Genomic DNA, 26,988 nt, shown 5'->3' on the forward strand with positions numbered 1-26,988 from the left:
ATCACCAATTACATAAGCTAAAGTTATACATACATTTCCAAACTTTGGGGTAGAAAAAAGAAAAGTATAGAAAATCAATATGTTATATGAGATGCCTTTTTTTATATCTATGTTTTGTGTTTCAATGGTCAAGGATGATTTTTTTGATATTAGAGATTCTTCTTTGGATGGCAGAAAGCAGAAACTTTACAAATAATGTGCAAAGTTCAATACTATTCAATAGTAAAAGTGTTACTTGTAAATATATTTCATGCAGTGATATCAAAATATACCAAAGATAATTTATTAACATATATTTATATTTCTTTAGTGAATATTTAATTGAAGGAGACAATAATTTTTGAAGGCTTGTGATAGCATAATCAGACTATGGGCAAGAAGAAGTGAAATATGTTTTTGACAATTTTCCATTTTAAGTCAAAATGAAAGGATGAAAAATATTTCTAGCTAAGAAATGTTGAAATATTAATTCTTTCTGGAAGAAAAGAAAACCCTTGACAGGTGAACAAGTTGCATTATATTACTTTTCTGAAAAATAAACACAGCATAAGGAAAACATCTGAGCTTGTACAGCATCTTAAATATATGGAAATAGAAGAGCAATAAATTCAAGATTTCAGTCATCTAATAAGGAGTTATCCAGTTACAAGCACTATTGCAAAAGCTGGCTTTCAACATAACATTTTTCTCTCAAAAATAGAGTTTTTTCTCTCTGGGTTTTAACAACTTAAACCTCAAATCTGGAATAACTAATTCTTTGTAATTTCACATTCAAATCTCAGCAGGTTCTGTTTACTTCCTTTTTCATCTGAGTACACTATATTTCATGTACTTCATGAAACTCTAGAATAATTTAGCTTGCTAAATTCCTAAAGGTCCCAAAAGCATCCTTGTTATCATCAGCTCCAACGCCCCCAGATTGCATCAGGGCCAAATTCAAAATTTTGCTGGGTCTTTGCCCTGAGTTCTAAATGTCTCTGTGGATGGAAATTCCATATTTAGCAGTTTGTGAAATGAGTGGGTTTTTTTCAAACCAGGTCCTGTCTCTACTATTTTATTCACATATATTTAACTAGGTTTTAAGGTGCATTATAGAAGATAATTATTTTCTCTTACCCAAGACCTGTTCTTAAATTGTTGTGCTGTGTGTTCTGCCTGGTACTGTTGCTCCTTTTACTACAAATGTCCTTAAGGTTAGAGGAAGTTATGTACATGCCTGTGTTGATGAGGTAATCAAAACTTTAAGCACTCTCCCTCTGTATTGTGCTATTTAGTTTTGAATTTGCTGTACCAGTGAGAAGGTATTGATGATGTAGGCAACTCACAATAGAAGTTCTTAGTAAAAAAACAACATAAATTTATGTAAATTTAAAAAAAGATCATTCCATTTTCCAGTACATTTAAAATAAGTTCATTCAATTTTCTCTTTTACATTTGATATAGATAGATATAGATATAAATATATAGTATTCCAAACTCTGAAATGGTGTTTTGGGTTTTTTTTGGGAAGGGGTCCAGAGGGGTAGGGTTTTGGGGGATTTTCTTTTTGTCTGTGCAGATCAGTTTTTTGGGTAAAACTGCTAAATTTAATTGTCTGTCCTTAAGCGGGACATTTTGGTGGACATCATATAAACAAAGATTCTTTCAGAGGAATTCAAAATTTTATTGAATTGTAGAATTACAGAGTGGTTTGGGTTGGAAGAGACCTTCAAGCTCATCTCATTCCAAACCCTCTGCCACAGGCAGGGACACCTTCCACTAGACCAGGCTGCTCAGAGCCCCATCCAGCCTGGCCTTGAACACTCCCAGAGATGGGATATCCACATCTTCTCTAGGAAACTTGTGCCAAGGTCTCACTGTCCTCATAGGGAAGAACTTCTGCATAGATATCCCCTGAGATTTCAGAAACACCATTATGGCACAAATTATTCTTTCCTATTATAAAACACAGCCATTACTATCTCTTATTATTGAAATTGAGAGGAAATCTAATAGATTAGTAAGAATTCACATGAATTACCTCTTAGGCTGAGGGTTTTGCATTTACTGCTTCTTTTGTACTAAAGCATGAAAGTATGTACCCCACTGATTTCTGAAGCAATTTCCCAGTGTAACAATACTTAACCATTAAACTAGGAAGACTTTCAAATAGATTCCTGAGAGATACAAACCCCATATAATTAAATTATTTTCCTAATGAGTTTAATGATTAAGGAGAATATATCTGTATAATTTGTAGATCAAACAGAAATAAATTGCAAATAGTTTGGTAGGCTAAGTCAGCACTCAAAATTACTTTCAGAGTTGAGAATCTTCAAGGCAGAATTCATTAATTTCTACTGCAAGCTGCAAAAGCAGAAGGAAAAATGCCTTCATCAGCCTGTCCCAGGAGAAAAAATCATCTAGAGACATTTAATTCCTTGTCATATCTGTCAGATTTGACTGCCTATGGCATGAATTGTGATCACATTCAGTTCAACAATAACAGTTACTATTCGTGAGGAGTGTTTGTTCCTTTCTGGAATACTATGTATGAACACCACAAATCTAGAAGTGCCTGAAGACTCAGAGGTTTTTTGTCTCTGTTAAGTGGTGGTATAAGCCATTCAGAAAAAAAAAATTCTGTGTCATGAACTGAGCTTTAGGATCTGGTTCTTCATTTATCAGACTGTTAGGCAGGGAGTTTAAGAACAGCAAAATCGTGGATCAAAAATCCCTATAAAGCTTGACCCCAAAAATCTATTGTTGCTTTATACCCAACTTTTTTATTATGTCATATTTATTATCTTTGTCAAATTGACTAAAATTAGTATTTTCATTTGGGAAATTGCCCATTTTCAGTTGGCAATAATTGTTAATATTTTCAAAAAATTTGTGAATCATACCTCTTATCAGTTAATATCTAATGATATTGATAAATATCAATATCATTATCATTATTGATAAATATCAATATCATATCGCTATTGATAAACCTTTTTTTTTTCAATATAAACTGAGTATTTAGTTTGATTCAAAAATAGTTTTCTCAACTTAAAGCCTACTTTGAAATTACAAGAAGGCAGTAATTGCATATATATATATGTACGTATACTATTAAGCTATAATGTTGTAAGACCTGATACAAATAATATGGATAAAAAGTGCCGATTTTTTTTTTTTAAATCCTAATTCTTGGAATAAAATGGCATTATGCGATTTGCCAATAAAATTTTCAATGGCAAGCTGTCATAAAAAAACCCAAAAGTGAAAGGATGTATGCAGCTTTATAACTACTATAGGCTGCTAATAAATGTGAGGACAAAAAGCACTTTTTATCAAGTTTAATTTGTGTATATGCCTGCATGTAAGAAAGTTATTCAGCTCTTTAATTCTGTCTCTATACTAATTTTGGCCTCCATCCAAATCTTTGAGTAAAAGTCTCTTGTGGTTGAAAAGGTTGAACTGTAAATGTCTTAAACTAAATTATATGGATGGATTAGAGAGACTGAAAAGTGAGAATTTTAAAGGGAAAACGATGTTTAAACATCTCAGGTTTTTATACAGACCTGAAACATCAGGAAAATGAGATGTACTCTTCACATTTAAAGGTGAATAAAATGTCATGAGAAGTGAAGAGAATCCAGACAATTTACTGCACAGCATGAGTTCATAACTAAAAGCAATTAAGTTTGATGCAAATATAACCACTATATGAACTTACTCTTTTTTTCCTGGTAATTCTGTGTTTGTAATTGCATTTGGTCAACCAGTCAAAGCTCATTGCACAATGTGATTTATGGTTTTCTCAAGACACAGACTTAAAAATCTGTAGGAACAAATGGAAGATACTTAGATTGCAAGAAGAGTATGTAGTAAATATTTTAATAACAAATTAAATGGAGAAACAGTCATTCCAAATGTATTTCACCTGGTGCTGTTGTTGTGATAACTCTGGTCTATTTCCTATTTAGACCTTTCAGGCTTTTCATAACTGCACCCTCTCACGTAAATTTATGGTGAACAGCTAATCTGATGTAAAGGTCTTGCTGACGTGGCTTGTAAAGGTAAATCTGGTTAAGCAGAGAGTGATGCAGTGCAGTACTGGGTATGAAGAGCTGATAAATGAGACACATGGTGCAGCTGCAAATTTTGCCTTTCAAGTGTATTGTATTCATCCACATTTATTGTACATTGCTTGTCTACTTAGAGAAAGGTAATGTGCATTTATGGAATATTTATGTGTATATAAACTTCTGCTGCACTTTGTAATACAAAATAGAGAAGTGCTCCAGGATGACAGAGTATTCTTTAAGTATTTTCAAGGTCATTGAAAGACAGAGTGGTTATGAATAGAGCTCTCCTTCAGCCACATAAAAGAATGAGCAGCAGAACAATAGCATGGCCCTATCTGTATTACATTTCACAATATCTATAAATCAATCTCTTTATGACTTTTTTTTCTGTTTCCCCATTTCTTTCTTCATTGGTAAGAAATAAATTATAGTATATAGGAGTAGGATGGGGATGAGGAGGAAAGTTGTGAAGGAAAATTATCTTTGCATTTAAGAAGCAAAAGAACAGTTCTTGAAGTCATCATTCATGTCAGACTTGAGGTCTTTCTGTTTACAGAGTAGGAAATGTTAGGAAAGACACATTTAGGATCATAAAAATCCTTCTGTGGTTATTGCAGAAATCAGGAACTGCTTTGTTCTTCAAGTAGTGGTGGTTAGGTTTTTGCCAGCTCCTGAATTGGGTAACACAGCAAGTAGACTTTCTTTTCCTCACACTTTGCATGCTCCAGACTTGAAAACTGTGTGGCTTACAGGAGTGAAAGACAATTTCTGTGTCAGAACCTGCTTCTTAGGCAGCTCCAAGGCTGCAGCAACTTAAGTGAGCAAAGTCATACATATTTTACATATTCTGTTTATTACTGTTAGGAAGCAGAATTAAATTGAAATTTAAAATGTTGGAATTTTAAATAGCAGTTATAATTGAAAGACAAGTCTTGCTAGTATGAATTTACCTATGAAAAATTCTCTGCTTCTTTAAGCATAGTATTTAAAATATTCATTCCCTGTGCTCTCAGCTATTCCTTTGGCTTACCATTAAGAACTTGTGAATTCTCAACATCTGTTTTGTTTCACTATAAGAGTACTGATATATTTGTAGTAATGGGCAGTTTAGGTCCATCTGATTAAGGAAAGCCACATCTAATTTGTATATAATAACACAGTACAGTTTTTGTAACCCCATAAGAAAACTAGTGAATTGTATTTTATTACACAAAACATCCTAAATATGTTGTAAAGCTTCATAGGAAGAACAAATTGTAGCTCCGCAGAACTTTGCTGACAATAGGAAGTGCAGTTGTTAAAATCTTTTTTTTTTAGACTTTGGAGGCATTTTGGCCCCAGCAACTCCCTGCAGTGCTACAGGCTGGGGCAGAATGGCTGCAAAGCTGCCCTGGGGAAAAGGACCTGGAGGTGCTGATCAGCAGTGACTGAACATGAGCCAGCAGTGCCCAGGTGGCCAAGAAAGCCAGTGGCACCTGGCCTGGATCAGGAATGGTGTGGCAGCAGGACCAGGGCAGTGACTGTCCCCTGGGTGGGTGGGCACTGGTGAGGTCACACCTGGAGTCCTGTGCTCACTTTTGGGCTCCTCACTGCCAGAAGAAAATTGAGGGTCTGGAGTGTGGCCAGAGTAGGGAACAGAGCTGGGGAAGGGTCTGGAGCACAAGTCCGGTGAGGAGCAGCTGAGGGAGCTGGGGGTGTTTGATCTGGAGGAGAGGAGGCTCAGGGATGAATTAATCCTTCTCTACAACTCCCTGAGAGGAGGTTATTGCCAGCTGGGGGGCAGTCTCCTCTCCTAGGCAAGTAGTGACAGGACAGGGGGCACAGTCTTAAACTGAAGCAGGGGAAGTTCAGGCTAAGCATCAAAAATAATTTATTTCATTCAAAGGATTGTTAAACTTTGAACAGACTACCCAGGGAGTGGTGATGGAGTCACCATCCCTGGAATTGCTCAAGAAACAAATGGATGTGGCAGCTGACAAAGTTGCAATCAGTCAGAGCTTGGACTTGATCTCAGCAGTCTTTTCCAACTGAAGTGATTCTGTGATTTTTGTTGTTTTTCTTTGTGTTTGGTTTTTGTTTGTTTGGGTGGGTTTTTCTTTGGTTTTTGTTTTTTTTTTTTTTTTTTTTTTTTTGTGGGTTTGGTTTCTTTTTGTTGTTTTTTGATTAAAAAAGAATATATTTAGTCCAATAATCAATAACTACTTCAGGATAAGCTGCTAGTTTAGACCTGAGTTTCACCCTGATGTATTAAATCAGTCGCCAGGACCTTCAGATGACAAACTGTGTGTGTTTACTACACCATGAACTAGTGCATACACATTCAACAGAACATATCCCAGGTGCACCACAGGAACTAATGTGGGCCTCATTCTCAGAAGATGCAGCTTTTGCCTGCTGTGAATTCAGGAGAAGCCCACCTCACCTTCTGCCCAGGATCTTTTAATAACAAAGAATTCATGGGTGGAATGTAGGAGACCATTTTCAACTCCAGCTTTGTGTTGCAAATTTCAGATGGGATGGAAATCACAACAGGAACTCCACTGTAAGAACAGCAAAAAAAAAAAAAAAAAGGCAGGAAAACTGCTATAGAGATTCTAGCTTCTGCCATGTATGAAATAGACTGGGATAGGATACAGTTTGATTTATACTGAGGAATGAGACAAAGTGATACAGCTGCAGCAAGAGTAGAGGAAAGGAAGGTATACATTCATAACTAACTCCTGCCTCCCTGCTCAAAGTATACTTCTTTCTTCAATAATCCAGGTTAGATTCCCAACTTTGATGTAAAACAGGGAATACATAGTAGCATTGCCTACAAGCTAACTATAAATATATTTTTGTAGTCTCTTAATAAATAATCTTATTTTAATTTCTGAGTTTTCTCCCATTAACCATTCTTTTCAGCCTTGAAGGGTATTCAAAGAGAGAAAAAAACAATAGGATAAATGACAGTGAATTATTTTAATAAGAGCATTGATTGCCCCTCTGCATTGAGATTACAACAGTTATTTCTTTTACTACAATTTTTAGTATTTTGTGTTCACTCAATAAAGTATACTGACTTAGATATCTTAACTCTGCTGTCTTTCTGTGTTCATATTGCCAATGTAAGCTTGGTGTATTCAATGGCCTTGTATTTTTTTCTTACAGGATAATTTTAAAACTAGTCTCTACAGAAAGTAAATTTGATTAATGAACATGTTTAACTTAATCAGATTTTATATCTAGCAGTATAATTTGTACTACTAAAATTGTAGCAATTATAGTGACATAAATATTTAACAATGAACCCTGCTGAGAACATTAGTCATATGTTAGGAAGCATTTTGAACAATACTTTCCTTTCCCATCATGAAGGGAAGATCTGGTAGAAGTCCAAATCCCCATTGATTTCACTGCATTCATTTATTGTTTCATTAAACTTTTTAGTATAGTCCTTTTCAAGTGTCTGGCTGCTTCTCCAAGCAAAATCTTACCATTAAGAATTTTGCAATATTTTTATAGCAGAGGGCAAAATGTTCCAAGAACCAAAATAGTTTTCGCCTTTAATTTAGAGAATCAGAAAATTTGGTTGGCAGGAATACCTGGTATTTATCTGGTCCAACCTCTGGCTTGAATGACTACTGCCAGTCTCAGATCAGATCAGGTGTGGTTTTGTCTAACTCAGTTTTGAGTCCCAGGGATGGAGATTCCTCAAAAAAACCCCAAAAAACTGCAGTCACTTTTTCTAAGGACTGTGCTAAAGTTCACCAGTTTCCATGAGATCCAGAATTTGCGTTGATCAAATTAATGGTTCTAAATGCTGTGATAGGAAACTGTTAGACATCATTGAATATTGTTTAAATTATTGTCTGATAAGTTGCAACACTACAAAACACTGACAATGCTGTGCACACTCAGAGAAAAAAATATAAAATATTTCTTAAAAACTTGTTCCAAAACACTTATTAAATAAATAAAATTAAGGGCTAATGAGTACTGGGAGGAGACCTGACACTTTAAAAGAGATAATTCAAAGAGAATTTGTTTTTGAAATGTATTTGAATTGTGTGATTTTAAAGCTGAGAAAGTATTTCCATTTTTACCTATTGCATACTGTAAAGAATTTTTTTCATTCAGGATGCTTTTTTCTAGTTTAATAAGATCTTCTTACAGGGAATATCAGTTGTTTCAAGAACTCCCTATCCTGAACTTTATATTTAATGGTACTTAAAAAAGTTTTTAATTGTCCATTCTTTCTTTATCCACTCCTTTTCCTCTTCCATTTCCTTCTCTCTTTTCCCTTTCCTATTCTTTGACTTGAATTTCCCTTTCCTTTAATATCCACAAGTGCCTTTTGTGGAAGTTGACTGCATTTTTCAAGATTTGGTATTAAGCAGCTGGCTTGGTCATCATAAAGGTAGTCAAAGAAATATAGAAATAAAAACCTGGAGAAAGAAGTATTAAAGAGTGTATATTGTAAATATAAATTCCATTGTAGTGGTGATGGGAAACAGAATCTGTCAAAGCTAGATCCTGGTTGCACTTGATTGCTGATAGGATGCTAATCAGTAATCAGTAAAAGTGGAAGGATTTTTTCGTTAAATATTTGATTTTATTGTCAAATCAGTATAACAGAAAAATTTGAAGAATATATCAAGATAATATGGCTTAATTTATCATTTGAAGTACAGATATTTTTTGTAAACCTATAGCCTAGAAATAGTATATGCATTAACTTTTTTTTTTTTTTTAATTACTGCATAGGTGATTTTATTTGTATGCAATTCCTGCAAGTATCTTTCTGTTCTGAACAAAGCTGTGCAAGGTTTACTGATCTGATAATCTATCTCAATTGATTGCTTTTGTTCCAGGAATGTTTTCCTTTTTTTCCCTGTGTGCTCTGCTGTTATTCTGATTAAAACCAAGTTGAATTAAGGGTGCTTTTTTAAATAAATAAACTTCTAAAGAAAATATATTCATTTTCATACCTGAAGTTTGTTAAAAGAAGAATCCCATCTTCTGGATTCATGAAGATTCAATATATTATAAATTATGTTGTCAATCCCCAAATTTGCTCTTTTCTAGACACTTTAGTTTACACTCATGCTTGCTTTATTTTCATTAATTTATAGTACTGTGCATTTTGTCACTATGATTTTCCCATGGATTACTTAACCTTTTCTGGCTAGTTTTTTTCTCAATAGAAATAGGTATCAAAGAAAATCCCTGAATAGGGATGCTACTTTTGGTTCAGTTTGTATAGTGATATCTCAAAATCCAGCCCAGTAAAATTAAAAATTAAATACATGGAAGAAAGGAGCTTAACATGGTAATTGTATTTTAATGTGTTATATATTAATATTAATAAAATATTACAGCTAATTTTTTTGCCAAATGCATTTTTAATGTTAGCTACTGAAAAGTGTTTTGTAAACAAATTACTCAAGTTAGTGAACATTAAATTATATTAATTATACCTGATCTACTACACTGTGTATCTCTATTCATGGGTTTTTATTTGTATTCACAGTTAAATAAATGGCTAATACTTTTATTCCAAAATAACGTAATAATTATACATTATAGTGCAGAGAAAGATGGAAATTCTGGGAACAGAACCATTTTATCTGATTATTAAAATGATGACATTTGTTTCTGGTGTTTTAGGGAATTAAAGTTAGATATTGTCGCCAATTTATGACAGTGATTTCACTGACAGTATGATTTGCTATCATTATCTTTATTTCATAGAATGTGCAACTTGAAATATTTTCATTATTAAAGTTCGTTTATTTGTGTTAGCTGAATTCTGACAGTTATAGCCAGATGCTTGAATGAGTATTTATGAAATTAATTGTTATTTGTGCAAGTCAGACAGATGGAACTGACACAGCCTGGCTCTTTCTGCATATGAATTAACATTTTGTCTATTTGTGTAGCAAAATCCTTTTTTTATTTTTTCCCCTGTATTTCTCCCCTGTGGCAATTTTTAACTTCATTCTGTCAATATTTCTCTGAGCTAACTGTGAGTCTCAGCTGGAAAAAAGAGGTTATATACTCTTCCTCCTACTGTACAAACACATAGAATAAACAAAACAGTTGTTGCTCATCCCAGGCAGACAGATTTTGGGCAAAGTTCCTCATATTCTGTGACATCTACAGGAGTCTCAGACATTTGTACAGAACCTTATTACTTTATCACCTCAAGTTGCACACTGCTGTCTTCCCATCACTTTTTCTCCTGCCCTTAAAAGAACATGAATCATCACCACAATCCTCTTTAAGCTTCATAAAAATGCTATTCATTTTTTTTTTTCCTCTGAAAGATATTCAGGTATTTCCAGGGGACTCAGTTTTTCCTTGAGAGTAGTAAAATAATGAGTAATAGGTGCAGCAAAGTGCTGTTAAATCAAAACACTCCACTCATTAACATGCACAGTAGTCAAGCTGCACACATCCTCTGCAGTGATATAGATTCAGATTAAAGGGAGAGAAGTGAGAAAAAAAACCCAAACCATCCTCAAGTTTGAAATGCTTCTTTGACAGAAATTTCACTCTGCCACCACAATCTCACATATATAGGAGTGAAGATGTTGTTTCAGCAACAGTGTCTCAGCTACTTTGTTTCAAAATAAATTTATATCCTTCTTCATTTAGCTCTGACATCCTCAGGGGATTGAATTTGGAATAACATTGTTCTCTGCAGCAGATACCTCTCCAATGAGAGCAATGGAACAATGTGGTGTTTCCGTTAATTAACCTCATATGAGATCCACTTTGGGATTAACGTAGAGGAACTGTACTGCAAGCTCCCTTAACCTTCTTTTCCTTGGTGATGGTTTATGTAATATATCACAATTCTTAAAAGGTTTCTGAGGCAGATTACTTCAGTGAAAAGACAATTTAATATGCCAGACATTTTTCCTCTCGTTCTGCTGTAATAAAGTAACATAAACAACCTACCCTGGACCAGAGAAGCAGCTGGGGAATTTTGTTTCGGTTTTACTGACTTGGATTTATGGTACAATTTATTTCACAACAAATCTTGTGTTAGATGCTGCTTTCCCATGGTTCATTTTGACAGCAGTTAAAATTCTGAGACAATAAAAGGAAGTTTTCTAGATGAAATGCTTGCAAGCTGTATTTTAAATAGTATTAAGTTCTTCATTTTTTTCTAACATATTTCTGTGGGCTTTTTTCTGTACTGAGTTAATTTTTTCAATTTATTAGATTTGCTTGCAAATTACGAGAATCTATATAATAAAAAAAGGACTTTATACTTAGTGTTGCTTAAACTTTAGGATTAACCTATTATCACATAATCGGTTAAACTTCATTTTTTATTCAGTAACGTTTAATTATTTTCTGTTGTTGTGTTTCTTTTTAACTTCTGATTGACAAAATTAGAAAACCAAACTAGCAACAATATTTGTGGCATATCTTGCCAAAACTATTAATAATTCTGTATTAAAGCCTTAATATAGCATACTAAACCAAAGCCAATATACATAGTATCTTCTTGTGTCATATTGTCCTCCAAGGCTACCTTGAGATTTAAAGCCTCACTTATAAATGGATAACACTAAGCTCTGAGCTGTTGTGCACCATGTTAATTTATTAATTAACAAACTTAAATTAGATAATTTATTTAATTTGGAGAGCTCACAAGTGACTGCTCTGCTTTTCCCTCTTTGGAGTATTCCTTCCAAATCTACTCCTCAATCTAACTAGTCACTATGTGAATTATCTTGGCAAAATCAATCCACAAAATTGAATTATTCAGTTAAAACTCACAGATACTGGGATTAGCAAGAAAATATCTACTGATAAACAGCCAGAAGAAACTGGAAAATCTCCTGTGATACTCTGAAAGAAAGGGATTTCACATTCAGTATATCTGGAACTTGATATCCATCAATAATTATGCCAATGCCATAATGTAAATACATGGTATGCAGTGGACTGGTTCTTTTCACATTTATTCACTAAATGTGAAAGAAATAAAAAAATATCCATTGTGCCCAGGGCTATTTTCATGTGAGAAAAAATTATTTGTATATGGAAAGATGAATAAGCTGATTTTTTACTTAAATAACAGAAACAGACATTATAAAAAGGAACTTAACTAATTTATGAAGTATTTTCTTCCATTCTCAACTGCTAGCAAGCAGTGAAATTTTCGTTTCTCTTAGATTAATCTTCAGTCCTGCACTTTTGTTACACTCTTTGTGACAACTTCTTAATCTTAATTACTCCAAGTATTCTTTTACAACTGGAGTATGTATTCTAATCCAGAATGGTTCTTTGTTTTCAGAAGTTATTATTTTTTCCTACATATTTGATATATGCACCTCACACCATCACTGATACTGAGTCCAGTTTTTGAGGACATATTATGGTAACAGATATGTCTGGGTTAATTCCACAAATGTAATTGCAAAAGTCATTGTGTCTAGATACATAGTTCTGTGCAGGGGATTCTAAATTATATATCTATAAATATATATATTTATAAGGTATATAAAGAATATATGATTCTTTGAATACTGCATATATAAGAAATTTTATTCATTTCTATAGGTCCCAGGGGTGCTTATAAAATTGGATCCTTAGGTTTCATGTAGCTAACACATTTGCATTTTTTTAAATGTAGACTCCTAGTTGTGCTTTTATGTTGTTTAAATTTTAAAAAACATTTACAGTAGCACTAATATTTGGTATGCCCTAAGGTTTCTTTTCAGTGAAATTATTCATCCTTGGAAAGTAATCATGGCTGAAAGGGAAGTCAAATACTGCTACTGCTTAGTTAAGTTTTAAATTTCATCTTAACAGAACTCAGTGATATATCTCCTAATTCTATTCTTATTCTCATGATGATACATTATTTTTTCATAACATGATTATACTTGAGACTTCAGTGTTTTTAAATCTCGTAAAATGATAAAGCTAAAGCATGCTAGAAGACATACAATTCTACTGCTCTATTTACAAGAAAACAATTATGTTTCAATGGCAAATTCATGCAAAATGCCCATAAGAGAGTGTGAAATGTAGAAGTTACTGTTTTTCCAAATTCATTAAATCTCTTTAGCTTCACATTTAATGGGAAATCTGTCGGACTGCTGTAGAAACTAAAGAAGTAGAAATTCTAATAAATCTGCACTGAAAAGAATAACAAAGAGTATGGACAGAAATAATTATGCCTTCATTGGATATACGACTTGAAGGCCTAAAGCAACTAAAAAAATCCTTCGGTTTAATGAAAAAAATTAGGCTCCCTAGGGACTGTGAAAGATACTACTCTTTTTTAGGATGTTACATTTCTACAACCACTTGCCAAGTGCAGGGGAGAATGACCTCCCTGCTCCTGCTGGCCACACTGTTCCTGACACGGGCCAGGAGCCTTTGGCCTTCTTGGCCACCTGGGCACACTGCTGGCTCATGTTCATGTCAGCCAGTGCCCCCAGGGCCCTTTCTGCCTGGGCACTGTCCAACTGCAGTGTCCCCAGCCTATAATGCTGCAGGGGGTTATTGTGGTCAAAATGCAGGACTTGGCACTTGGATTAATTAAGCTCCATCCCATTGGACTGTGCCCATCCATCCAACTGATCCAGGTCTCTCTGCAGAGCCCTCCTTTCTTCCAACAGATCGACACAGACTCTCAGCTTAGTGTCATCTGCAAATTTACTAATGAAGGACTCACTAGTCTCATCCTTGTAATCAGTAAAAATACTGAACAGAGCAGGCCCCAGCCCAGAGCCCTGAGGGACACCCCTGGTGGCTGCCCCCAGCTGGATGCAGCACCCTCACCAGCACTCTCTGGGCCCGGCCATGCAGCCAGTTCTGAACCCAGCACAGAGTGCTCCTGTCCAAGCCCTGGGCTGCAGCTTTTCCAGGGCTGTGCTGTGGGACACAGTGTCATAGGCCTTGCTGAAGTCCAAACAGACAACATCTACAGCCTTTCCTGCATCTACCGGGCAGGTGACCTGGTCATAAAAGGAGTTCATCACATGTTATTCCCACTGCTGCTCAGGGAGTGGAGTCTTTCCCATTCTCCAGGGCGTCCCTCCCATGGGAGACATTTCTCCATGAACTGCACCAAACTGAGTCCATCTCATGGAAACAGTTCTCCATTAACTTCTCCAGTGTGGATCACTCTTGCCCAGGATCAATTCTTTAAGGACAGGCTGCTTCAGCGTGGTTCCCCCCCAGAGTCATAAATCCTACCAGGAAACCTGCAGCAACATGGGATCCTGGAATGGGTCTGCAGGTCCCTGCCAGGAGCCTGTTCCAGCACAGGCTTCCCACACAGGAAAAGCCCTGTCTTAGCATCCATCTGCTCTGGTTTGTGCCTCTTCCATGGGCTGCAGGTGGAACTCTGCATCCCCATGGTCTCCCATGGGCTGTAGGGGAACAGCTGCATCCACATGGGCTGCACCATGGGCTGAAGGGGAATCTCTGGAGTTCTGGAGCAACTCCTGCCCCTCCTTCTGCACTGACCCAGGTGTCTGCAGGGCTGTTCCTCTCACACCCTCATCCTGCTCTTTTCTGGCCACAAATACATCTGCACAATAACTTTTTTCCTTCTTAAATACGTGGTCACAGAAGGCTGTTGTCACTGATGGGCTCAGGCCTGGCCAGCAGTGGGTCAAGCCTGGAGCCAGCTGGGATTGGCTCTGTCAGACGAGGGAGAAGCTTCTGGAACCTTCTAAGAGAAGTCAACCCTGCAGCAGCCTCGCTACCCAAAACTTGGGTGTGCAAACCCAATACACTGTGCTCACAATCTGAATATAAGATATTGCTCCCCATCAAGGTCCTTAATTGTTGCCCAACACTGACTTCACTGTTCCTTCAGAAATTTAGCTTGCTCAGTCACAACAATGATTTTATGCAGATGAAAAACGGGACTACTAGCACTCAACAAAAAAGCTGATGTACTGTGATAAAACCAATGTACTGTCAGAATATGAGGCTTATTATTTACAAGTGAAGAAAGCAAATTATGAATTTTTCTTACTTTTCTTTTTATAAATTTATTAGTTCATCAAGTTTTATTCTTTTTTTTTCCCTTTAGCTATGGTTGTTCTGAGCAATTTGGAACCAAATACAACCTATGAAATCAAAGTAGCTGCTGTAAATGGAAAAGGGCAAGGAGAGTACAGCAAAATTGAGATCTTTCAGACCTTACCTGTCCGTGAGTAAAACTTGTGCTGTTAAATTATAATTATTATTATTATTATTATTATTATTATTATTATTATATCTCTAGATTTGAATTATGATCCACTGTAGATAATGTTTCAGGTTTATAATCCACTCTCCTGTATATTATATAAGTTTTTACATTATTTCTCAGAAATCAGGTTTTGTTATTCCACCCTTTCAAGAAGTATGAGTGTACTTAAATTGGAGAATTTATCCCATTATCTTATGTTTTTGAGATCCAGAAAAGCTTTTATTTGATATAATGGAGGACAAACCATCAAAGATACTAGAATAAGAAATTTTTCTATTGTTAACAGTCAGGGTATTATCCACATCTAAGAAGTGAATTGGCCATTTCTGGAGACATTTCTTCACCAAATTATGGTGCTATTGTTCTGCAATTGTCAAGCATCAAATAGAAATCTCTTAAACTATGGAAGAAATTATGAGAATAAATTATTTTAACTATGACTACATGCAAATGAGAAATTCTATGAAACCAATTTTGTATTTTTACTAACTATAGGCCAGAGGTTCAGATTAAACTATTGAGGGCAAATAAAAATTATTTTTGTCAAATTATCTTTAAATAGAAACAACAGTAAATAAATTAAATAAATAGAGAGAAGAAAAGCAAAGGAACTACCAGATGGCAGTGTACAGTAATCAAACAGATATGCTGAAACACATCAGCAGCTACTGCCAGACCAGTCTGTCATAAATCTGTTGCAACAGAACTGTTTCCTGAGTAGGGCATTACTCAGTGTAGCTAATACTGGCTCTAAGGGAGTGAACAACAAAAATAATCTAACTACAAAGAACACAAAATATTTCTGTGATATTAGATTAGATTACATAATTTATATCATATCATATCATATTATATATTATGCTATATTATTATATATTATTATATTTCACTATATTGCATTATTCTTCTGTCCCAAAACAGTAACTTGACAGCTTTCAAATTTCTTTTTCATTGAAGCATATACATATTCTAAATATATTTCAGGACAGAGAAAATAATTTCCTATTACTCCTATATGCATACTTGATGGAAAAATGACAGAAACTGAAAGACATTATACATATATATCTGATAACATTATACATGTTATCTGATAGAAAGCCTGATAAGTTTTGTGTTGTGATCTAAGTAAGTTTATACTTACTTTAATAAGTGCCAAACACAATACAATTATTTCTAAACAAATAGTATCTCTCTGGGTAAATGCACATTTACAGATATTTTGAAGACCCTTCAATATATGTTCATTTAGCATCTCTTTTTAAAAAATTAAATATAAAAATGCATATAGAAAAAATAATCTGTGAGTTTTTGACTAGGAAAGTGTCTGAAAATGGCTGTTATTCTTTGATTGCATGTTTAAGACTACCTTTATCTTCTTATTATAACTAAGACATTTGGGTTTAGGTTTAAAAATATTATTGTTTACATTTACTCTTGATGTTTACTTCCCTAAGAAGTTGTTATTCCTTGATAACTTTTAATCTAATTTTACTTGGTACATTTATTGGAGAGTAAACTTACTTAAAATTTTAAAACTGTATTGCAATTTAGAAATCTCACATAGGATTAAAGGTTATGGTTAAGTTATGGATGTTTACTTGCAAGAGAGTGTCATTTAAGCTTCAGGGTGAGTAGCAGGTCACCAGCCTTGATGAATTCATGACTAAATGATTTTGGAAGGAAATTCCATTTAAAAGTGTTAGAAGTCAGAAGGTCTCAAAGAAATGAATATTTCTTTCATCCTTCACATAATTTTATTTCCTTGTATGAGGAATCAACAATATAACATATTTCAAGCACAGTACTTAACATTCTTATAAAGTCTGTTTTGTAGTGCCTAGAATGGTCATATTGATTTTAATATTTTGATTAATATTATTATGGACAAGTTTCTTGCTGTAATTTAAGAGTTATCTCACTGGTGATTTATTATTATTATTATTATTGTGTACTGTTTGTTTCCTTATTTAGGGGAGCCAAGCCCCCCTTCAATTCATGGACAACCAGATAGTGGCAAGAGTTTTAAACTCAGCATAACTAAACAAGATGATGGAGGTGCCCCCATACTGGAATATATTGTCAAATACAGAAGTGTAAGTATTTCTTTCAATCAAAATAAATGAAATTATGCTTGTTAATATCTGCTTTTAATGCAGAGAAAATTGTTTATATTATTTTAAATTTGCCAAAGTGGCTTGAATTCTAGAAAATTATTAAAGAAAAAAGCTATAGTATATTTTCTTTTGGAACTAAGTTGCAGCTGTCAGCATATAAAATAAAAATTGGAAAAAACCTAAAAATCAATCAGCTATTTCTAAAGGTATACTGAAAATTCATGTTACCAAGAAAATTATATTCTTTATTTATTGCATAGTAAAAGTGGGACATTTGTGTTCATCTTTTAAAAGCGCAGTAAATTAGCAAACATTTAAATCACACACTTAAAGGGTGCTTGAACAGAAAATTTTTAATCTAATTTAAATGCATCTGTATTGATAAAAAGCTACATTGGAGTGCTCCATATTAGCTGATCACATTTCATATCTTTTGTCTGCCTGAATTCCAAGTCTCATTTTACAAAAGCCATTGTTGGGAATTTTATGAGTTTGAGGGCACATATCTGTTCTTAGGCAACTGTTGGGCAGAGGTTTGTGCATTCTGCCTTCTAGAAAGCTCTGTTTTGGTGTTTTCTCATCAAATCTGGCAAGTTTAGAAAACAGGATTTTCTGCAGTGTATAATACATTTAAAAAATTGTGTAGATTTTTCATTCATGATGTACTGTGTTTAGAAATGATTGGATTGAAGAAGTAGCTGCAGAGCTGGCAAAAGTGACGTATTTCATTCCAGTGTAAATTTTAAAAAAATTTCCTTGTGTAGTACTTTATTGAGTAGACCCATTTTACCTGAGTGTTACAGCAGAATTTCCTGTCCATGAAGAGTCTAGAAAATTGGGAATGTAACATTGGATATCCAGTCATGTTAAATGGAAGGTAGTGAGGACTTTATTTATATACAGAAAGAATCAATTTTTGAGGAAGTGACTATAGAACCTGTTGGACTATTACCAAAAGGAAAAGACAGCTCCTTTATTTGTAATAGTTTTTTGTCACTTTTCCTCATATTTACTATAATGTAACTTTTTGATTATAGTCTAGGGGTTATCTGAATCCTAAACTATTATGTAAAAATACTCTCCTTTGCTGAATTTAACCAAAGAAGATTAATAGTGAAAATTATTTGATAAATATTTGGTAGCACTCTTAGGAGTAGTCTGGGGCAATGACCAGAAGTTATTGTGCTATCACTGATCCCTAAATCTTAATTGACCTTTTTAAATTACTTTCTATCCAATGAATACAGTTGACATAAAAGAACAGTAATAGCAAAGAAGATGAGGGTACTAAATATGCAATACAAGATAAAAATGGAGTTTAACAGGATTGAACTGCTAGTTAGATTACAATGCCTTTGTTTACTGCTGAGTACAAAATAAACAGTTTGGATATAATGCACTCATGCAGCATATGGAATTTAATCTTTTTTATGATTAAAATAAGATAAATTCTTTTGGTTCTATCCCAAAAAGTTTTTGGAAATCTAGTTTTGATCTTGTGTTTTCACTAAGGTACAATATTATAGTATAAAAGATTATTTTTTCTGTGTGGTGTTGGAAGGTAAATGTGCAGTTTAAGCAGTAACTGGAAACTTAAAAGGTTGAAGAATGCTTTTCCTTGGACCTCAAACTCCTTGAACTTCCAATTGAAAAAGCAATTTGAGTAAATTAAAGGCCTTTGTACAACAAAAGAAGCAGAATTTTTTGTGTGTGTGTTTTAATCAGCAAGAATGAATGCTATTTAAAGTTCATAATTATCTGTTGACTGCTTCTCTTCCATCTTCCCCATTGGTCGTGTTTAATTAGCTTTCCTATAACTCTTGCCAGCCTCATTATTAGCACCTGGACCAATGTATTTTCTTGCATGTTTGAAGAGCATTTTTGATAACAACCAATACATCAATGGCTTTTTCTTCAAAAAGTTAATTCACCCATGTATAAGTTTTATACAGATTTTTTTTAACTGGAGGAAGGACAGCCTTTAATATATTAGAGCAATATTACAGCCTGGTTGAGGGCAAACAGTAAGTTTTTTTCTGGAAATCATGTTTTTCATTCTGTTGAATATTCCTTTCCTAACATCAGTTTCTTCATATTATGGGCAGGAAATACTAACTACAATCAGACTACAGCAGCTTGACATTTTCTTCTCTATTCCAGAGTGTTAGGTACTGTGCAATTTTTATGATTTGCAGCCTCAATTTTTTTCATGCTGTTGCACTAAGAAAGTTGAGACAGCCTGACAAAGCTTCACTGGTGGAGTCTGAGGCTGATGGCGCACATTGACTTCAAAGTTACCTTAGGAAAGAATAGGAAGGGAGAGAGTAAAACAAGGGAAAACTGTTCCCTTGTATCCAGCTGGAAAGAGCAGTGATGGGAATTCTCTAGGGAAGCATCCTGCCTGGTGCCAGAGCTGAAAGCCAGCCACACTTCTCAGAGGAACTCTTTAATATTTTTTCATGGGGGCCAACTCAAACCTCCCTTTGGTTCTTCTGCTTATGGTCCTTCCAAAGTTGGTTGGGACACACATGATGATGTGCTGGTGTTTCACATCAGATGTGAAGCTTTTTCCATATTATTTTCCATAATTTATAAATTATGGAAATGTGTACTCTATTGGTAAGTGGCTGTTATCTGATGGGGCCTTTACCAGGTGCCAGAGTAATAAATTAAAATCAAGAGGGGAGTGTTGACAAGACAAGGAGGGCCAGGAGGAAGGAGCAGTAGGAATAAAGGGGAGAGGCTGTCACAGCAGCTAGGACAGAGAGATAAGAGACGGGCAGGCTTCAAAGCAGCCTTTGGAAAGTGTTGACACTGATTAGCTTGCTTCATAATGCTTAAAAAGAAAGTTCTGAATAGGTGTCTTAACATTTCTGTACTGCCAGGTCACAGAATGCCAGCAGTAAGCTACAAAAACAGGAAAAAAAAATAGTATGGGGAGGGGAAGAGGGTTGTTTTTGTTCTTCCCTGGCAGGGTAAATTTTAGTGAACATTTGAAATTAGAATGGAATAATAAAAATAACTCTTTTTTATGATTATGAAACTTTTGATATAAGCAAGTAAAATTTACTAAAGTGACTGGTTTTTGCAGGTCTAAAATTTGTTAAATTTTTTGACCTGTGACAGGGTTACTATTGATGCTCTGAATTTTTGGAGATAAAAGTTTGATAGTTTATGTGCTTTACTCTGAAGCACATTCTCTCTTTTTTGACTGTGTTGATGTGGGACATGTTAACTTTGCTCCTTACTGGTGGGTTCTACAACAAATTTTATAGATATAGAATATTTTAAAAGAGAAAATTTCTTATTTACTCTCACTTTGAGATACCTACCAAGAAACAGGGAAATACTTTTGCTTCTCTAGGTTCCAGTCTACCTGCCAGATCCTCTGAATTTCTGTGTATTTTAAAATCATGTACATTACCAGCTATTTTGTGCTTCGTTCATTATTTGCCCTGAACCTTATTACCAGACCTAAAAATCCCCAACCTGATGTAATTAATTCTTTTGAAGTCACTGCTTTAAATGATTCAATTTTCTTCTGTGAGTATTTATTGATATTTTTTCCTGCCAGCTTTCAAGACAGTGTACGGTCTCATTTTTTCATCACACCATAATAAGTCTGTTTGAGCTGAGCTTTCAGCTCAACAATTTAGAGAGGATGGAGAATAAGGGAAGAGTTGAAGGGGGTTAATCACTTTTTCTCACTTTTTATGAGATCCCAGAGAATGTAATTTAGGATACAATATAGAATGACCAGTAAGGAGAGATGGTATTTTCCAGGCTAGTAAACTGCTGCCTAAACAATGAATTGGCTTTACTGTTGCCAGGTGTGCCCTCAGTTTGAGAAGCAGTCAAGCCATTGTAGACTGGAGTTTTACACTACTTTTGATTGGTTTTGTGGGTTTATTTGTTTCAGGGGAAGTGGGTTTGTTTTCGGTTTTGTCAGGGTATTTAGGTGGTTAGGTTACAGGTGTCTTAAAAACCTAGCTCTTAGACTCTTCTTAAATACATTTGGCTGATGCTTATACTATGAAAAAAAATTGAGCCAAAAATATATAAAGCCAATATTTACACATTTAGGAAATAATGATGTATATTGTAGTTGATTTTGTTGTGTTAATATAAAGCTGAAGAGTAATGCAGGTGGGCAGTGAAATCCCCAGAACTGCCACTCACCAGCTAGGTTATCAGTGGCCTTTTGTAAACAAGTGTTTCTGCATAATATGAAACAAAATAAGATGTTAATAAAGGAACAGTTTAATCTCTGAGGTTGCAGATCCCATCAGAGTTTCTGTAAATGTGAATTTGTTGCTTGATATTAATGATTATTAAAGACATTTATGTTAATTCACCCCCCAAACTAAACTACTGTTTGTAATTTAGAGGTTTCATTCTTTTTCTTGTATAACACTGTGCTTATGTAAAGCTTTCTAGAAATTTTGAGCATTAATAACAGAACAACCTAATAAGGTTCATAGTGATCTCTTGTCATTGTCTTCAGCTCCTTAAGCTACAGTTGAAGGGCTCTGACATTAAATAGGGAGATTTGTGCGAAGATTTACCTGGCAGACCCATGATTTGTATTCTCATCCCTCTTTTTCCATTTCTACACTTGTAGTAAATCAAACATGGACACATTACTGAGCTCTGCTTATGAGAAAGTACTTGAAAATGCAATATAGCTGAAATAACAGCTGTAATGAAGGACATAGAAGTTATTCTCCTTTTTTTGTCTGTTTTTTTTGTTTGTTTTGTTTGTTTTGGGTTTATATTTTGTTTTGTTTTTTGGGGTTGTTTTGGTTTTGTTTGTTTGTTTTATTTTCCATCTTTAAGAAGACATAAACAGACAGTACTCTGCTCAGAAGATTTAATGTCTGTCTTTAGAACACACCTTGCTCTCCAGACACTTTATTCCTCTTCCTCCTTACTTGTATTTGTCACTCTTCAAAACATTTTTGTCTTTGCACTCAGGTCTTGGATTTTGGTTAATTTATCTCAATTCATCCATTTGGTTTCAGTTTCAACTAAATTATGGTATCTCTGGCATAGCATATGCAGGTATCTTGTGACATTTCAGCTCATTCATTATTTTTCACCTGCCCAAACTGTGGAACACCTGCCTTTTCACTTGTTCTTCTGTCTGCAGAAGTGCAACTTAATTCCATTAATGACATAGATTTTTGCACTTCTTTTTCAAAATATAATTGTATCTCTGTTTTCAATGCTGTTTTTTTCTGCAGCAACTGCATTAGCCTGAATCTGTAGTTTCCAACTTTAGGGGTTTTTTTGTCTTTCTCTCTTTCTAAAACCCTTTGGAATTCCCTGGTATATTCACATGGCATCTGTGCACAATACTGAGGTTATGTAGGGAACTTTTGATTCATGTTGATATTCTTTGAAATCTAGCTGCATTTTTTGTAACTCCTCCCATACCTCACCAATTTCAACAACCATTAAAGTACAGTGCTACATAACACTGCTATTCCTAATATCACTGAGGAGTACTTCCATATGCATTTTGCAATCAGTATTAGCTCCTTCTATTTCAGCAGTGCTATGCAAAAATGTAGTTTAAAAAAGGAGTTTAGTATAGTGACAATGTGAGTGGATTCACTCAGGTGATTGCAATAGAAAGTATCCATCAGGATATGGGAAAATATCCTTAATAGGAAATACTGCTTTCATTGTATGATGAACAAACTGGTTTTACTCCAATGTATGTAAATTTTTCATTATTTTTAACTGACCTACCATTCTGATGTTTTACATTAGTCTAACACTGCACCAGGTAGGAATTTTCACCTGGATGAAAATATTCCTAGAAACGGGTTTTGTTGGATTTTACTCATTCTCAGAACTATCATTTGATAATACCAATGCTAATGCAGACAAAGCAAGAAAGTTTATGAAAAGGTCAAGTCAGTATGGAAAGATCATCAGCCTCAGAACTGATAACAAATAAATTATTGCAGCAATGCTCACAAGGGAACTTAGTGTATCCTTTATTTTCTGAAGACTGGGCACAAATAAAAAGTAAGTCTAAGAGAACATGATTGGTCCTTGAACTCTCTAAATTAGTTGCTATTTTCTCTGAAACCTGTATCAGTGAAGAGCAAGATGCTTCAGAAAAGAACCTAAATATAAGCTACTGAGTACTGTGCAGCTAAGTTCTACTTTCTGGTATTTTAAGTTTGTCTGAATTTAAATTTTTCCATATGGTTTTATGGGAAAAAACATAGACCCACTGATTGGGTCTATGTTTCTGTAGGGGTTGGATGGCCAGGATCTGTCTCTCAAGAGATATTTGAGCCATGCTATTGTACCTCAGTGTCTTGTAAGGGTAGGACTGCATGGATTCTTGCTGACTGTTATTGGCTGTCCTTTGAACAAGATGACTTTTTTGTTTGGCAATATATATTGTTTCATCCTTCTACCTATTAATAATTGTGTAATTTCTATTTGTATAAAAAATAGATGTATTATGCACTCAAAGTAGCGATTGCAAAGGTAAGAACTCCAGGTTTATGAAATGCCAGAATTTAGTTTGCAATCTAAGTCCTCATTTGCTTTCTATGTATAGATGTCTTAATTACCTGAACTAGGAGAAATTATGAGAATCCTTTTCTGTCTAGAACACCATCCTAAAGATTTGCATATATCCCCTCACAGGTGTAGACGTAGTACTTTATATATTCTCAATGATGTTTGTATTCTTGCATACAACCTGTTCTGAAAAATGTTTCCAAATTGCTACAATTAGTGTATATTTTGTTAAATAAGTAATGTGTGATATAAACACAGCTGGACTCTCAAACAATTCAAGAATTGGTTTAATGGCCAGTTTGTTTGAATGAATATTGATCAAAATTTAATTGAAATATCTGTATGAAATAAACTTCTTACATAATTTATTTTTAGCATTTTATTATATAAGTGATTAGCCTGCTGTTCTATAAAATAAAACCCAGTATTTGAGCAAAGAATAAATTGAAGCCAAAAAGTTTAAAAGGATTGACCACAAAATTCTCCAAATCCACATTGTGGAAACTTGATAAGGAGTTTTACAAAACTCGTTACAAAAAGCCGAAGTACTCAGAACTCCAAAATTAGATTTGTGTTCATGACCTCTGTAGAGGCAGCTCCATATCTTTATGCATCATGTGCATACAGACTTTAGACAAATAAAACAAGAGTCTGGGAGAATTGAAACAAATATTTTCATCTTTACAGAAAGATAAGGAAGACCAGTGGCTGGAGAAAAAAGTCCAGGGTAGTAGAGACCACATCATCTTAGAGCATCTTCAGTGGACCATGGGCTACGAAGTACAAATTACAGCTGCCAACAGACTGGGTTATTCTGAGCCAACATTGTATGAATTCAGCATGCCACCAAAGCCCAACATTATTACAGGTAAGTTAATTTCATTGTGGTTTTTTCTCTATTAATTATTTCCAACTCATAGTACACTGTGTATAGTTTAGCATAACGTAACTGAAGTCTTGGACTAGAAAAATGTGAGACCCCAGATTTTAATATCAGCAAAAAAATTTATTTGGGACCTTTAAATGAGACCCTGTGTCCCACTTTTCTCTTAGTAATAAGGTAATTTTTAAGTATAGAAGAAACATTGATTCTTAAACCCTGTTGATGACACTCAACAAAAAGTACCATCTTTAAGACACACCTGCTTTTCCAGTTGCCTTGTACTGCCTGTTGTCTGGTTAAGCCAATTTTCTAGAATTCTTTATTTAATTTCCATCTCTACATGTGCTTTTAGCTACGCATGTAATAAAAGCATTTATTTTAGTGTCTGATGAGGTTAAGACTTCAAATAGTCTTGTTTAGGTGATGATTCACCCTAACATAGTGATCAAGCAGTCTTCTATGAGGCTGATTTACAACATTTGAAATCTATAGAAACCTTGTTCTTATTTTTAAGTCTGTAAATAGGAAGGTTTGAAATTCCATTTAAGAAAACTGCATTTTAGTTAAGAGTGAGTGTATGAGTTTTAATGCTTCCCAATGTAAGGGGTTTTTTTTTAATACAACAATGAAAAATTCTTTAGTTAACAATAAACCTAAAATAAGGTATTTTCTGGAGTATTATGAGTAATTTTTATTTTTATTAAAAAAATGCTATGAGGAAAATATTTAAAACTTTCTATTAAAATTATGAGCTGCATCTTTAATAGTTATTTCCAAATTAGATCAGTATCATCATTACCACTTGCAAAATCAAGTTCTAAATCCTCTAACATGGTATTTTCTGACTGCCATTTTTCAAAATGTTAGTGTATTAGAATCAACAAAGAACTTGCCAAACAAATACAATGGCAAATATATTAAAATGTAAACCTTATTTATACCTGCATTTCAATCTGAATACTTGACTAGCACTGATACAGTGCCAATAAGCTGGAATGAGTCATGAAAATTTTGAAATACCTGGCTATTTTTTTTCTTGTTTATTGTAAGTTTCCTTCCAATATATTTTCAGGAAATTTATCTCAAGATCTCTGCAACATGTTTGAATATTCCATAGAAGTTTTTCTTTTTAATATTGGAAGCATCCTTACCTTTTATTTATTATAAAGAAAACACATTTGTAATTCATTCATAGACTCAGATCCAGTTCTAGTAAAAATATTTGTTTATGCACTTGAATTGAAGTAAAGTTGATTTGCATCTTGATTGAAATTTAGGGTCTCAATAGGTTCTGTGTACTTGTTTTTAAACAGGCAGGACCTTGTGATTGCTATCATTCAGAAATAAAATTTCCTGTGATTGAAAAAGAAAAGGGAGAAAAACTGTAGGGAAATTCATTGTCCTGAGGAAATAAAGATATCTGTCAAGTTGAAAAATAAGCAAAAACTTACTGAGGGGAGGGATAAGCCACTTTTCAATTTTGCATAGGTGAGAAAAAAATATTATTTCTTTTGCAATGAATACCAACTTTAGCCTTTTATAATTATGTAAACTATTCTGTACTATTGCCGTAGCTGCTGTAGCGGAGAAACTTAATTCTCCTCAGTAAATGACACCATAGGTGGTCTCTAGACATTCAAGTAAAAAGTAGCTTAGTTAATTTAATTTCAGAAGGAAGATAGAGCATTTCTCTCTAAAAAGAGTTTTATAGGTGCTTAGGGGCTTTTTCCTTTCAGTGCTCTAACATAACCTCTAAGTAGTTGTAAGAACTCTGTTACACTATTTAACTTCAAGTCTTCTTTATGTGAATCATTACTGCAATTATGATTGTGGAACTAATTAGTTTCCTTGACAACTGTTTTTTCAAAGCCTGAAAAAGAGTGTGAAATTCCCATCACAAGAACATTCTGTAGGCAATTTTTTAAAGTATGTCAGAAGACATTTAGAATCAGTGGAACATTAGTCTTCATATTCATGAGTCAGCATGATTATCTTGTTTTGAAATGACATAATATTATAACTATGATATAACATTATACACATACATACATAATGCTGCAAAAATATGAGTGTAATCTATTAAAACACAATAGAGTTTATGTATAAAATGCTTAAGTTTGAGTAGAAATATTCTGATGCCAGTTAACTCTGATGATGCACTATTTGTTT

General features: G+C 34.2%; 1 protein-coding gene across 1 annotated transcript in view; it reads left to right on the plus strand.

Moving 5' to 3' along the window:
- Window positions 1-26,988, plus strand: part of NCAM2 (neural cell adhesion molecule 2) — a 270,546-nt gene that overhangs the window by 207,732 nt on the left and 35,826 nt on the right. The window contains exons 14-16 of the mRNA XM_058825545.1: window positions 15,112-15,231; window positions 17,248-17,369; window positions 24,624-24,804. Of these exons, the coding sequence (XP_058681528.1) occupies window positions 15,112-15,231; window positions 17,248-17,369; window positions 24,624-24,804 (423 nt within the window). The remainder of the gene's footprint in view (window positions 1-15,111; window positions 15,232-17,247; window positions 17,370-24,623; window positions 24,805-26,988) is intronic.

This window comes from Ammospiza caudacuta, chromosome 2 (assembly GCF_027887145.1).
Source record: "Ammospiza caudacuta isolate bAmmCau1 chromosome 2, bAmmCau1.pri, whole genome shotgun sequence".
Taxonomy (NCBI): domain Eukaryota; kingdom Metazoa; phylum Chordata; class Aves; order Passeriformes; family Passerellidae; genus Ammospiza; species Ammospiza caudacuta.